This window comes from Macrobrachium nipponense, chromosome 24, assembly GCF_015104395.2.
Source record: "Macrobrachium nipponense isolate FS-2020 chromosome 24, ASM1510439v2, whole genome shotgun sequence".
NCBI lineage: Eukaryota > Metazoa > Arthropoda > Malacostraca > Decapoda > Palaemonidae > Macrobrachium > Macrobrachium nipponense.
In genome coordinates this window covers 65,481,759-65,497,750 of record NC_061091.1, presented here as the reverse complement: position 1 = coordinate 65,497,750, position 15,992 = coordinate 65,481,759, and the positions used below count along the sequence as shown (strand labels likewise).

The 15,992-nt window shown below is 35.8% G+C and overlaps 1 protein-coding gene across 48 annotated transcripts in view; it reads right to left on the bottom strand.

Annotated features, from left to right (window-relative positions):
- Nucleotides 1-15,992, bottom strand: part of LOC135205709 (myoneurin-like) — a 406,587-nt gene that overhangs the window by 332,778 nt on the left and 57,817 nt on the right. Inside the window, exon 7 of one of the 48 annotated variants that reach the window (XM_064236767.1) lies at nt 5,661-5,821. The exons of the other annotated variants lie outside the window; for them this stretch is intronic. Within the exon in view, the coding sequence (XP_064092837.1) occupies nt 5,799-5,821 (23 nt within the window). The 3' untranslated portion in view covers nt 5,661-5,798. Of the gene's footprint in view, nt 1-5,660; nt 5,822-15,992 lie in introns of those variants that run through there. 48 annotated transcript variants of the gene reach the window in all.

Below are 15,992 nucleotides of genomic sequence, written 5' to 3'. Positions count from 1 at the left end.
TCAACTTGTGACTCAGCTTGTGAGACTTCAAATGCCACCTCTGACTACATCTGCAGGAGCAGTGCAAACACGAACTGCCAGGTTGCTTTTGTAACGGGTTAAGTACAAACAATACGGATACTTGCGGTTGTGATGGGTCTGACCTGTAAAGATATCAGCCTGCATCCAACTTGATTTCACAATCTTTAAGTAGATACGTACTCAAAGAAAAAATACTACTAGTATATACAAAATCTGAGCAATAAAAATACTCAAACAAATTTACAACACATATGAACACATACTATTGCTGTGATATACAGTACGCATCAACCCAAATACATGTTGTCGGCTATATGAATTTCTGGTATTCTACTCAACGTTCAATACTTCAGTATGTTTTTTTTTTTAAGTTTATTTTTTAATCCCATTCCCTTTTTCTCAGCCAACCATCAGAACTTCAATTGAAAGTTTGGAGGCCATATAGTTTGCAATTTACTTACAGGCAGTCTCAGGTTATCAGTGGGGATTCCATTCAGACGGTGTGATAACGGAAAATCACCGATTTTCACTTATCGGCGCTACTACCCGATTATCAGTGCTGATAAGTGTCAGAAATCACTAGACAAGCACCATAAAACCGGATCAATGATAACCAGGGATTGCCTGTACAGCTGACCCCAGCTATTCGCGGATGTATATGCCCTTTATTCGTGGAAAATGTGCCTATTCGCAGTAATTTTCACTGAGGAACATTCACAAATTACTGTACTTTACATGTCCTTTTTGGGACTAAACACACTATTTGTGATAAAACTATTAAAAAAATCAGGTACTAAAAGCATTTCTAGTTTTTATGTGTTGTATCCATGAAAGTAAGCACTTCTAAACATTTTTAGTAGTACTATTCACTTCACAAAAAATCACCAAGTTTTGAAGAACACTGGTGGAATTTCATAACAATTTCCTCCAAATAAAGGGATAGTTAAGTAATAAAGACAGAAGTTGCTCTGAGTCATTCAAGTTACTATGCATACATCAGTACCAAATTAAGTACTGTAGGACTTCTGCATAACGGCGGCCCGTGGTTAATGGCGCTATCGCTCAGCGACGAATCGGTTTTACGGCTGTCGTCAAAAATATTCATTAAAAAAAATATGGCATTTTGAGGTATTTTTACGACACAATTTTCGGTCAACAGCGCCGCTAGCGCCGTTATGTCTAGCGAGTACATACATTTGTAGAAATACTGTTCAGACCATAAAGGTTATGCAAATGATATTAAAAAATTTATAGAGTTATTACATAGGTATTAGGATAAAATATATGCCTCTGACGCTGTTCTATGCCAAAAATATAGAGTTAAATGAATGCAAATTTAGCTATGGATGTGTTGATTTATAAATGTTCATGCTTTTATGTTTAAAATGTGTATGAAAATGTATTACGTATAGGGTATTTTTATTTCTGCACAGAAATATGATACAAAGGCAGCTTTTGAAACTGCCCCTCACATTATCAAATATAATATTTTTACATGTTCATTCTTGTAAGACCCTGTCTGCCGCTCTTCTGAAAATATAGTTAAAAAAAGTGCAAATTTAGCGATCGATGTGTTGGTTTTATAAATATTATGCTTTTATGTTTAAAATGTGTATGAAAATGTATTACGTATAGGGTATTTTTATTTCTGCACAGAAATATGATACTAAGGCAGCTTTTTGAAACTGCCCTTCCATTATCAAATACAATATTTTTTCATGTTCATTCTTGTAAGCCGCTGTCTGCTGCTCTTCTGAAAATATAGTTAAAAAAAGAAAATATAGTTTAAAAAAAGTGCAAAAATTTAGCGATCGGATGGTGTTGGTTTTAATAAATGTTTATGCCTTTCATGTTTTAAAAAGTGTGTGATGTAAAATGTTAATTACGTATAGGGTATTTTTATTTCTGCACAGAAATAATATGATACTAAGGATGCACCTTTTTGAAAACTGAACTGCCCTTTCAATTATTCCAAATACGATATTTTTTCATGTTAATTCTTGTAAGCCGCCGTCTGCCGCTCTTCCGAAAATATGTTAAAAAGCGTGCAATTTTAGCAATCAACGTGTCGATTTTATAAATGTTCATGCTTTTATGTTTAAAATGTGTATGAAAATATATTATGTATAGGGTATTTTTTGTAACTACCCTCCACGTTATCAGAAGATGTTTTTTCATGTTCGTTCTTGTCCGCCACATTCCGAAAAATGCATAGTGTTATTTATTAATTATGCATCTTTTCCATAAATCCTTTAAAAAGTTATACATTACTTCACTGTATCTAATAATATTCTATGTATTCTCATATTATTGTATTATAAAATACTACGGTAAATCTAAGCCAGTATTCCGCGGAGCGGCCAATGTTTTGGTTTCAAATCAGCTGATGGCGAATACGAGTTTGTTTCACCATTTTTAATGTAATTCTGAGCGAATTTTCTTGCTTTTAGTTAGCATAAACGAATATCTAGATACTTGAATTATATAAGACAAGGTTATTTTTCCTTATTACGACGTGTTTTTTAGGTAGAAATATGAATTTGAATAGTTCTCGTTTGTGATTTGTGAACTCATTTTTTTTTCATTAACAGATTACGTTGGCGGCATGTTTAATGTGTAAAAAAATTATGTGATTCCGTTCGCATTTCTCCATATCATCGTAATACGAACTTTACGTTATTTGTTATATCGGCGTGAAACCAACACTAAATGTTTTCTTTCAAGCGCAGTAGTTTTGATTAAAATTATTTTATCTCAATTTTATCTATGGTTGTGTTTGATGGCATACGTTTACTGGAGTTTTATCCATTTTGCCGATGCACGATAATAGTCATTAGCAACTTGAACAGTTTTCTCAGCTTCAGTTATAACTAGGCTTAAATTTAACAGTATATTTCCCGACTGATCTTTGATCTAGAGCGAATAAAGTTATTACATTAAGATATCTCAGTTCTATTCTACACAACTTCATTTATAGCAACTACGGTAATAGTGTACTATAGCACGATGATCGAAATACAAGCCAAACGGATGTTATCGAGTTGTACTTAGAAAAAAAAACATTGTTTCTCGTTCGGTTGCTCATGGCTGTACACGTTTACATGAGTATAACGTTAAAACCATACTTTCATCATTCTCTTCTGCTGTCTTTGAACTTATGTAACTAGAAGATGGGATAAAGTTAGGCTATTGTAATTTGGTCTCTCATGAAATCGGATTATCGTAGGACAAATTATCATAACTTGAACAGCTACCTGTACACTGTACTTATAAAACCTTATTATATCTTTACATACTCTAGACACCCAAAGGATTAAAGTTAGGCTTTTTTCACTTTACAGTAGTATTTATAAAACTATAATGTACTGTACAGTACTACTGTACAGTAAATTACATAGTACTATACTGCATAAATATAATTTTACTTATTGCACCATCGCGGGATTACGGCACCGTTTGACTGGTCAGGGCACTATTAAGTGTTAACTGGTCTAAAATCTCGAAAGAAGGTGTGCGGCGGCCATGGGCTGTAAAATCGCTTAGCGTCAAAAATCACTTAGCGTTGGCAGCCAGGAATGGAACCCCTGCCGCTCACCTAGGGCCGCCTGTATTCATGATTAGTCTAACTTGTGCCGCATATGGTACATGAGAATGCTAGAGGCTCTTTGGAGTATCCCATCAACCCCATCAAGAATGCTTTTGGCCTTTCTACATTTTTCTGTTCCCTTTTGATCTCCTTTCAATGTGCTGTCAACTTCAAACACTTCAGCTTTACCTTGCTTCAATTTTCACCTTTCATTTACAGACCAAATCCTCCAATCCATCCCTAAGAGCTAGAGAAGCCTAATAAACTTGTGGATTTCCACTACAGTATTTAACGAGTGCCAGAAAATTTGTTATAATGAGGCAGAGACTTAATTTACAAAGATTCATGTGAGAATAAAAATGCAATTTAATAAAGTATAAAACTGCACACCTGTGGTAAATAGGGCATAGCACAAACGTAATGCCTTTTTCAGGAAAGGAAACAATATGTCATAAGTACTATATGCATGCAATGGAAAGTTAATAAGTTTTGAAGGCTTAAATGAGTATTTATTGCACTTAGGATCTGTATAGTACATTTACTTGACAACAGTAGTTTCCTGGTACCTTATGTACTGAAACGACGTACATTAATATTTATACATATTGTATGTTAATACACACATTTCAATTACTGCATCTTGAGGTGTAAGAGCGTTCTTACATCAACTAAAAAATTCTACTATATCCTATTAAAAAGTTGCAGCATACTGCAATACAATGCTTTTAACACTGGACAGTTCACATGGTAACAGTACTTAAGTACCAAAATTACCCAACCTAAAGTCTTTATATCTTAGGTCAAAGTTCACCGAGATTTCCCAAATAAACACATTTGTTTATCTACATTTTCAAAATATTTCAACCTCCAAAACCATAATACTGACACAGCTGACACCAAAGAACAACAGAAAAATACTGTAAAGCCATTTAAACCATTTCCACCTTTAAAGGGACCTCCAGCTTTCCTAAAACAATATATGTCTATTGCCTGACAACTAGAATAATTTACTTCATATCACAGTTCTCTAGATAGCAATCATATTGCACATTTTGTCATTTTTTCCCCCTAACCCACTATTAACAAATTGGCTATTGCCTTTAAAAAGAAAAATAAGTTGCGGCCCATTGAAACAAGAAGTAAGTATTCTGGAACCCAATATTACAAACCAGGATGCAACACTAATTACAACTTCCCACACAAAGCCATTTGGATAAATGCTAGAAAGCCCATTTGGAAACTGGTAATCTACCAACAAGAATCGTAAGTCTCGAATTCTTCACAAATCTTTAAAAAAGCCTCATGAGACTTAACTCTGCAAAAACATATACTGTACTAAACAGATATTTAAGCTAACTCTTTTCCTCAAGAGGTATTGGTGTAGATAAACGCATAGGTCAAATTTCAATTTGTAGAAATTTATCAACATAGGTGGAATCTCCCCAAGGATTTATCTAGAGTGCTAGAATTCCAGCAAAGCAAAAGAGGTTGGACTTATTTACGTCCTAGTCAGAGGCCAATGAGTACCATGAATGGTAGATACTACTTAAACAATTTTTTCTTCTGATTGGTTACAGAAAACCCTAATATGAGCTTCAGCTCAAGCCAATTCATTAAAGAGAATCCTATTCTTAGCCTAGGTCTCTGTTTGTGTCAAAAAGAAAGAAAAAAAAATCTGTTTGTGTCAAAAAGAAAGAAAGGATAACTGAAATCTAGCTTAAAAAAAAAATTTGTTAAAATACCTGTACATACCTGATAAGTAAATTTGCTCTTCTTGTATCTAACTTCATCATAACATTTTCCTTATAACTAACTTTACTAATTGTTACTGCCTATATGCGTATTTCCTCATTAACTGAAAGGCAATTCTAACACTGCAGAACAAGACCTACCTTTCTATGATAAAAAAAAGAGAGAGTAAATTAACGCGAATGAAAAGATCTACCACATAAAATTTGAGGGTTTGAATTTGCCATGGCCTCCAGACAGCTTCCCAAAACTTCCATACTTGTGCCCCAGTTCATGGGACTTTAAGTTGGATTTCTGAGACGATCTGTACGGACAGTGTTGACAGGCGTAAGGTTTCTCCCCGGTGTGGATGCGAATGTGGCTGTCCATGTTGGTTTTTTTATCTGATGAGTACGAACAGTGTGGACACTTGTGTTTCTTCCTGTTCTTCAATGCCTCATTCTTATCCAGGTTGCCAGCTCGAACCTGTGAATACATTTAGCTTACTATCTACGTATATCTCCTCTATTCAACTATGAAAATACGTATTTATCTAATTCAGTACCTATGACCACAAATAATACAATTTGGGCATGGCATGGCATGATTCCCTTAATACCTCTGAGTACAGCATCTACTCAAACAATATGATCATTATTGTCATATCAATCTTTTCCTATAAAAGCAAAGTTTGAACCGAGGTGCTTTATAAAGGTTCTGTGGAAAAATGACCACCACCTAAACAAAATTCCTAACATATCTCACAATGGGGGATAAAATCCCTCAAAGCAAAAGAAAAAACGAACATTTCAAACATACAGGGTGCATATATGAGAATGGCTGTCAATATCAAAGAATGTTCATTAAAACTGAGAAGTACCGAAGCCCTGAAAAAACCACAGACGACTACTCAGCAAAGCAACGACTACAGGGTATCTGAGTGGCAATACAGCACTAAAAACTCATAAGCTCACCAACAATTTCAAAGTGCTTTGTGACCAACATTGTCTCTTAAAAACAGAAAACTTAAGGCATCACCCTGGCCACTCATCTAAGTCACATAGAAATTCTAACTTTAATTCTAACTAAGAGAAAGTTACTAATGAAATGAGCAGCTTTGCCTAAACAGTAATGTACAGGCAGTCCCCGGGTTACGACAGGGGTTCCCTTCTTAAGACGTTTCGTAAGCCAAAAATCGTCGTAAGCCGGAACATCGTAAAGCTGCATTCTTATTGCATTTTTCATTAAAAACACCTTCAAATATTGATTATTTTGCATTTTTGGTGTCATATTTCATCTAGCAGATCAGCGTTGTAGTTGTCGTAACCCTGGAAATAATTTCTGATGAACGTAATTGAAAAGCGCCTTAACCTCGGAACGTCGTAAGCCAAACCCGTCGTAACCCGGGGACTGCCTGTACTTGTAAAATACATGAACTATTTTACTGTCAAAATACTAAAGCCCATGAAACATACCCTACTTGTTAATAATTACGCTAAATAGCTAATATACTTAATGTTGCTTGTAACAAACATGCACTGTACTTCAAGAAAAAAGGTAAGCTATTCATCTGAAATCAGGAGTCCGTATTCAAAATCATTTTCTTGGTAGTTACAGTTTTTTGTTTATTACTTTTTCATCACAATCTGCAATTAATATGATACGTTTCAGATCACTTGATAAATTTAACCAGATTACTAGATAAATAAATTTAACAAGAACAATATGATACATTTCAGATTACTAGATAAATTTAACCAATCACTAGACAAATTTAACAAGTCCACTTGGTTCTGAAAAACTTGCATAAATGACTAAACCAATGGCTATATATAAACTGAACCTTCTCAACATTTGTGCTATGTAGTCAAGGGAAAATCTGAATAGCGTACAAAGATGCTACATATTGACAACTCTAGAATTATACTGTTCAGTAGTACTGTATATAGTACATATTTACGTAAACAGACTATAATTAATATATCTAAAAGGCCATACAACAATAAGACGAATCAACTGCTTATAAGGGGCAAAAGAAAGAAACTTAATTTACATATCTATAAACATTTACAATAGACTGTACCAGAGTAAATCTTTCCAAAAAGTACTTGGAATTTCTTAATGTGGAGCAACTGATAGGTCTTTAAAATGGCCTTTCAGTTGGATCCAAAAGAGCACTGCTGACAGGCAAATGGCGTCTCGCTAATGTGAATGTAAAAGTGATTTGCCAATTTGGTTCTGTTACAGGTCATAAATCATGAAAGGGCAGTGAGGACAACCATATTTCTTCCTTTGCATCCTTGCTGCAATCAGACTAGGATCAACCTGTGAAGACATCACCCTTTTATGTAACTCAAAAGACTTCGAAAACTACTTTTGGAACTTTCAAACGACTTCGTATGACTAACAAGAAAAATCAGTGACTCAAAACTCCAATCACACTTTGAATGAAACAAAGAATAGTGGTTAGTATAAATAAAAAATTAAATAAAATAAAAAATAGGTACAATTACCATTTCTGGTCTTTGCATCACAATACATATACTAAAGGGTATTTGCATAGCTTAAGATAAAGTAACTAAGTTCTTTAAATAAGGTCAAAGTAAATGACAAATTTCTCACCTATGAAGTACAGATTTAACTACCCATAGACAGGCAGGGTTTGGCTTGATTCCCTCAAAGCGCAGCAACTTCATGTATGTAAAGCATTAGACTGGACTAAAGTTTATGAGAAAACAGAGCATAAATTCTGTGGGCACAATACACTATACTGCTTTATTTTCAAATTACAAAACTATTACCCTTGATTTCCTTAACAGAGCATTTCCAAGTAATAAAAAGAATACTACAGTTGAATGAGAAAATACCAGCTGCACCATACTTGCTCTAGTCAAGACTGAGAAGCCTCTATTACACTTCCCTGTTGAAGTTTTTCACAGTAGTACCTCCTCCTTTTCATTTACTCCTCTCCGTCATCATATTTCACATCTTTAAGATTCAATATTGTTTTTCATTTTGCTAATACTGCATAATAACATTCACTTTCTTCTTGGTTTTTATGCAGTCTCTTTTTGCCATGCAGCCTTTCTCAGTTCATTTACCACTCCATTAACTTTTTGGCAGTGGGTTTGCTAGGGTCACAGCTTATTCTTGAAGAGCCAATAATACATTTCAGTACTGATGTGATAATACTTGGTGCATTCTGATCGTTCTTTTTGGCATGGTAGCCCTTAAATCTTCAAAATTATATGAAATTTTCATTAAATAGTCCCTCTCTGCCCTATCATTTGTTTTATTATCCTAGTGATGTTTGCTTTAATGATGGCCAGTAGGTATTTGTGCAAGTCTGGTCATGGTAAATTCTTAAAACTTGCTTTTGACCTATCCTATCACATGAGCGTCCTAAATTACTGCCTCTGGTGCTCATCAAGTAAGGAAGATCACTATACAGACAGTCTTCTGAGATTTCATACATCTTAGAGTGTATATGTTAGCCCAGTTATGGGTGGCTTAAGTCCCTAATTCAAGCTGTTCTAATCATCAATAGGATCCTCGTCCTTTCAATTGCCCTCCAGTCAAAGATCAACTTGCCCACACCTGAAACTCTGCCTGTCAAGCCACCACCGCAAATGACTTTCACTACTGGCGCATGAAAACCTAGTGCCAACTCACAGCTCAAGGGCATTTTTCATCACACTGTATATCGTCGTCTGATGCCTTGCCTACTGCTGCTGCACCTTCTTTGATGGTTCTTGCCATAAGTTCTTGGCCCTCCATCTTTAGAACCAGGAAACAGTGAACAGCAAGTCCAACCAAAACTTCATCACTTCTCAACACAACAGAGCACGTAGTCATGACATCTGAAGGGATGATTTGAAATCAAGTCAACATCATGAAGATCCTCATGTTTAGTAGCATAACTAAGGATAGTATCTCTCAACACAAATCAAGCCAGCAAATTGCTACAGAGGCCACTGATACCATCCCTGTTTGATCTTCCATTTTACCAGAGGAGGGAGCTCTTCTTAACCCGTCATCCATCCTACTCTGAATGCCTATTCAGTCCGGAGAGTTAGAAAAGACATCTCCCAAGGACGTCATCAGACAAGTCCTAATGAAGTTGGAATAATCAAAGGACACAGGAATGATCCTCACTGCCCATTTTTGACCTCGGCAAGTGGGGTTCACTAAAACAGGTATCGGTGACAATCCCAAGATCTATTCTGCTCTGAAGAAGAATTGTGATATAGACTTATTTTTAAAAGATCAACAACTAGCTAAGATACTGTCATCTTCTCAGATATAAGTTATCTAGCAGAGACTTATGTGTGGTTTTTCAGAAGTAGCTGCAGTTCTGCAACACTATGTATGGCTTTGTCAACTTGAATAAACTACGCCAATTTTGCTCACTGCATGCTTTCTAGAAATCTTACTTTGCCGTCTGTGGTTACTGTTGTCTGCCAACCTGAATGCAACCTAGCATTCACAACTTCATTTTCAAGAAGCTGCCTCGGAACTTGCGGTCTTCAATGCTCCACTACTCCTGCAGTACATGGCTTTGATTGGAATGTTTGGCCACCTCTTCCTGTGACTCAAATTGCTATTTAGACAAAATATACTACAAGGGATTATTATGAAACAATAAATTTTTACCAGAGGGGATGTTATGAAACTGTTTTGACATTTTTTTTTAAATCCAATTATTCACTTCTTTCCCACACTGGTAGTGAGGGGGGTGCAAGTCATACCATGCACAAACTAAAATTGCATTGTTAAGGCTTTTCAATTTTGACAGGGATGAGTATGGAGTGACTGAGATTTCCACATCCACAGAAATAAGAAGCAATTTTTATAACAAAACCCAATTTGGTCAATAAATTTTTTTTTCTTCTGAATAAAATCATTTGCATTAATCAACACTCACTATTAAATTCAAGCAGGCTACCACATCTGATTTTTTACTAGCTGATGGATTTGTTCTTGAATTACCCATACTGGTGAACACCAAAATGGAGAACGGATAGTTAGATTTCAAACAGATGAAAAACCACAGTTAGAAAGTCTAGTACAGGAAGACTCCGGTTTTCAAGGGGGGTTCTGTTCCTGACGGTGTGACGATAACCAGGTCAGCGATAACAGCGCCAATAACCGGAGATCAGAGCAGATAACTGGTGACTGGCGCATATAGGTGTCAAAATTAGTTATCGTTGTTGCTGGACAAGCACCATAAAACCGGATTGCCAGTAACCGGGGACTGCTGGTGCTGGAAACTTTACACATTGTAGACAGAAACTGAACATTTCTATTTCCAGGGTCCTTTACAGCTTCTGATAAGCTATCAACAATTTACACATGCAAGTGTGAAAAATAAAAGCAAATTAAGATGCCAACATTTTACTCCAAAGAACATTAGGGACACAACAAGCTGTAATGAATATACATACAATAAAAATATTTTCTACAGTACCCTAAGTACCAACCAAATGTAACAAAACTCACAACAGCATTAGGAACGTATTTTCATAGACCTTTAAAAACAAAAAATACATTCTCTGGTACGATTAAGACAATGTCTGTAATAAGATGAGTTACCTAAATTAGTATTTCCATCAATCTTAATACTTCACAAAGCCCAAAATAACCTTTCCACTAAATTCTTTCAATTCAAAAGTGGAAAGTAAAATATTTGCCAGCAAAAAATACATCATACTGACAACAGTCTTTTCAGTACTTTATCTTTAGCATGGATAGTATTATATAACAATTTTTTGGAATTTAAAATATCACAACTTTAGATGATTTACACTCCATATAAAAAAGCCACTTTAACACACAAAATTCAAATCTGAAAAGGTGTGTAAAAAGATAGAAAATTCCAATTACCAATAAAATTAGCACCTGGAACCACTGACAGCAGTCTTCTCTTGATGCAAACACTGACAACTCTTTGTAAGAGCAGTTCAATAAACAGTCAAAAGGGAGCTTCCCTTTACTTTGACAATTTTCTTAAACTGATGAAGCATTCTAATGAAAGTAAAAGTCTGTCAATGCTATCATGAAAAAAAAAAAAAACTGGACGCAATCAAGAACGTTGACAAGAGGGAAGCAAATTGAAGTCATGGAAGCAAACTGAAGATGTGTGTGTGTGTGTGTGTGCGTGCGCACATTTGGGATGGGAAGCGCAGACAGAAAAGGGAGAAAGAGAAAAGAAGTCAAAGTCCAAAAACAAATCTTTTACTTCTTGGGTGGGAACTTAATTCTCATTCTGACCTCAGCACCCCAAAACTGCTAAACACCTCTTTAAGGACAATGGTTACAAGAAACTTTCCTAATATGACTTCCAACATTTGCCCACATCACTATTTACAGGACATTCAAATTTCCCATACATAATACAACAATCATTCACACTTCCTCTGTCCAAACTATACCCCTGACAGCACTTTCTCAGTGATACCATTACATAACTACAAAAAAAGTCAAAATGGTAAATTTTCTAAGACAATTTGTATTTTTCATAGCTACAAACCTAAGGTCTTAACAATATAATAGTTTCTAGCGCCTAGCTGGATCCGGTTAAATAGCAGATGAAAAGCAAGGAATCTTGTGAGATCTGACAATGAGAGAGAGAGAGAGAGAGAGAGAGAGAGAGAGAGAGAGAGAGAGAGAGAGCGAGAGAAGAGAAAGAGGAGAGAGAGACGAAGAGAGAGAGAGAGAGAGAGAGTGTTCAACATTAATGGTAATCAGGTCTCTCTGAATTTTTATTTTCTCATTACACTTTTAATTTACTGCATTCACTACATACATAGGAACAAACATTACATACAATATCTTTGGATGTACTGAAAAAGTAGTTTGTAGGTTAAGCTACTGAAACAGTATTTTTGGTTAGTTTGTGTTTACTATACATACACCCAGAAACTAATCATTCTTTTTCTTCTTTCTATGGATCCCAGGTAATCTTTTAAGTTACTGTTTATTTTCATAGGCTAAGCAGGGTTATGGCATGATTGTCAGGTAGTCTAGATGTAACATAGTCTAATTACTGCTCCTTTTCAGTAGTACTTTGGATATATTCATATACCTTTGGATACACAGTGCAAATGGTCAGGGATTACAATGTATTGCTACATCTGTATAAAAAAAAAAATCAAGTCACATTTCTGCCTAGACAGTTATCCTCGCCCAAACTATGACATATTGACCTACCCATAAAGTGAACAACTCTGTAACATGGATACAACTACATATTGCAGTTAGAAATGTCAAGATTTCTTTTTTACGCCTACTTCAGGAGACTAGACCAATACTTACAATCTACCACTCGTACCTTTGATAAAAAGTTCCTAAAAGGTACACCACAACCCAAAACTGCTCTCACAGACGGTTTTTTTTCTTTTTTTTTTCTAGATACTGAAGAATATTCAGATTAGAAACCTGCCCTACAATTTAGTGGTAGGCAACAGAAAACACCAAATGGATACAATGCATTAAAGCTATGTAAGCCACATACATACACCCACACACTATATACATGTGTAAGAGGAGGGTTGTCACTGAGTGGTAGGAAGGACTGTCATAAGAAGCTGACCTTCAACTTAGTTTTAATCCCTCTAGTTCAGTGACAAAATAAATATAGTAGTATACAAGAAAGATTGGAAAGCCAGTAAAAGTTTACAATTTCTGAAAGTGCTAACCCATGAATGAACAGTATTACTATCTTTCTACCTTTCTAGACAAATTCAGTTTGACTATAGCTTCCGTTCTTTGAAACGCGATTCACAGTAAGTACTGACACTTTACAATAATGATGCACAACATTACCCCACTGAAGACACAATAAATGATGATTTCAAGCCTTGTGAGTCTTGATAGTACTAACCAGCATTCCCTGACAGAAACATGTAACAATAGTTTGCTTCCTCCAAAATTTGACTAAATGCTATTTACCTTGTCCATGACACACAACACACACACATACACACAAATGGTTTCAAATAAGCTGAAACCAAACACCTTAGTGTAAAAAAATAGCATCCATACTTTACTACTTGTACATTCAATTCCCCACGACAATCAATCTCTTGCATAATGAGTTCCATTTCATTTACGCAAAAATACCAACTTCAACCAATTACATATGAAGTCATAAACAACCTCACAGAATGCAATTACTGGAAGAATCCAATACTGAATGAAAACACCACAACAGTTGAAATACCTATTCTTAAAACAATGAAAAGGACTGATCTTACAAAATATACCAAAAAAAAAAAATCATACGACTAAAATCACAGCTCATCATCACTTGCAGAAGTTTTACAAGATCTTGCTTTGCCCATGTAAAGTTAAATCAACCAATGTCACCCTAACTTTACATGTGGGCATTCATAGTTTTTTTATAAAACCCCATAATAGATAAGAAGATACTTTGTTACCATTTCAAACTCCTGCTCTTACAAAAGGTAGTATTTATAAGGGTATACATTACACTAATCAACTGGCCTATAAATCATCTTCCCGAATATACAAAATACACAACTTAAATGGCACCTATACTTGGATGCAGAGCAAATTCTCAATGTAAGTACAGTACATTATTTTTCTTTTTAGGTGTAAAACCTGCTCTTTAGATATCATACCTACCAATTGCTATAGACAGTCATTACTAAGTATAAGAAACAATCCCCCTACACTACGTGTTTCATCCATTCTCCCAAAATTGATAAGTGAATGAAGTGCAGCAATTCCTCCCAAATATATACATATGTTTACAACTCAAAATACCCACATTTTTCTACAAGTAAAATTCTACCCCTACAATGCTGGTCCCTATTTTCAAGAAAAAATCAAAATTTTCCCATGTTTGAAAATAAACTATTCATCCCAAACCACCTTTATGGATGGCCAAGATACATTTTCTTCGAATGACGTTCAAGTAACGAATTCATATAGTAGTACTTTTGACACCCTCATCTACGTGCTCCCATATGCTAACAAACACAAACAGCAGGAGTACTTCATATTACACGTTTGCTATAGAAAGAAATGAATCAGATATGACATTAAAATTTCACTCTCAGACATTAAGACCTGAACACAAGATACTGTCAATGAAGTAAGAACAATTGTCCATAAAATGCACAGGATTAATGATTTCACCCAAGATAGAAAGGCATAAATATGCACCTTTAGTCACTGCTTTGATGCATGAACATTATGATCATGCTACAGAACAAAACTTATGTAACTGAATAGTTAACAAAAAATATGTAGTCACTACACGAAAAGAAAACATAAATCAAACAATAATAGATTTAATCTTTCAAAGAAGAATTCCGCTCCCGTGTCTTTCGCCTACAAAATGACAAATTTTTTATTGTATTTTTCATAGCTAACAAACCTGAGGTCTTAACAATAGGATAATTGTAAAGCAAGGAAACTGTGGCATCTGGCAACTCATGTGTATAAGAAGTGGAAGCTGGTCACCAACTGGGCTTGGGACCTTGTGACATGTCAGTCTTTCTTCCAACCCAGGATATGCGAGGGGCGGCTAGAGGTAGGCAGTAAACATTAAGGCCTCAGGTTTGTTAGCCATGAAAAATACAAATTTATTAAAAATTTGTCATTTTTTCATACACAGGAAAAACCTTTGGTCTTAACCATATATGACCAGATTCTCAGCATTCATGAAAGGTAAAGAGAACTGTCTGTCCAAGCAACAAACCATGTAAGCCAAAGGGGTTTGTAATCACTCCTCCCTCCCCTTGCTAGAGACAGAATTATGTGTTATTGAGAAGCAGTTTTGTCTATTGTATCGGAACAAAACAAATAAAAGCAACCAGTATGACTGCCACACACACACATGTATCAGACCAGTTCCAGCATATGACATGTCTATTCTTCAACCCACCTGTAGGAAGAAAAATGGAAAAAAAAAGAGAAAGGAGACCAGCCAACTCACTCATTCTCTCTTCAACACAATCATCTTGGGTAAGATACAAACTGTCCCGCTAGTAGCACTGGATGAGCTACACAACTTGTTGGGCAGCTACCACCGGACCCAAGGACCTGTGGGCAATGTCCTTCAAGTAAGCAATGTCCTTCAAGTAAAAGGAAGTGGATGTGGTTTGCAGAAGCCAGGAACCAGCATTCAAAATCCTATGAACAGAAGTTCTTAAATGCCAGAGAGGAACCCATTCCTCTGATGTCATGTGCTCTAACCTGCACAGACTCCGTGACAGAACCAGCAGTTGAGGAATATGCCAGATTAACTGATGCAGCCAGAATGAAATTGCGTTCTTGGACACTTCTTCCGAACCGGCCCGTGCTAACATAAAGTCTACGACACCTAAACCTTAGGTGACAGGTCCTTTTAGATAGCTGCACAGAGCTCTGATAGGACAAAGCAATAATCGTGCAAATCGCTGTCCACAAACTCATTCAGAGATGGTATAGAAAATGAGGCAAATCTGTCATTATGAATCAAGGAATTTTGAGTCTTAGCCACGAATTCTGGAACAAATTCGAAGACCACAGACCTCCACCCCTGGTGTGTTTAACGTCATAACTTAGGCCATGAAGTTCTCCAACTCTCTTCAAGGAAGCCAAGGCCAACAGAAAAACTGTCTTCAGAGCCAGATTCCTGTCTGATGAT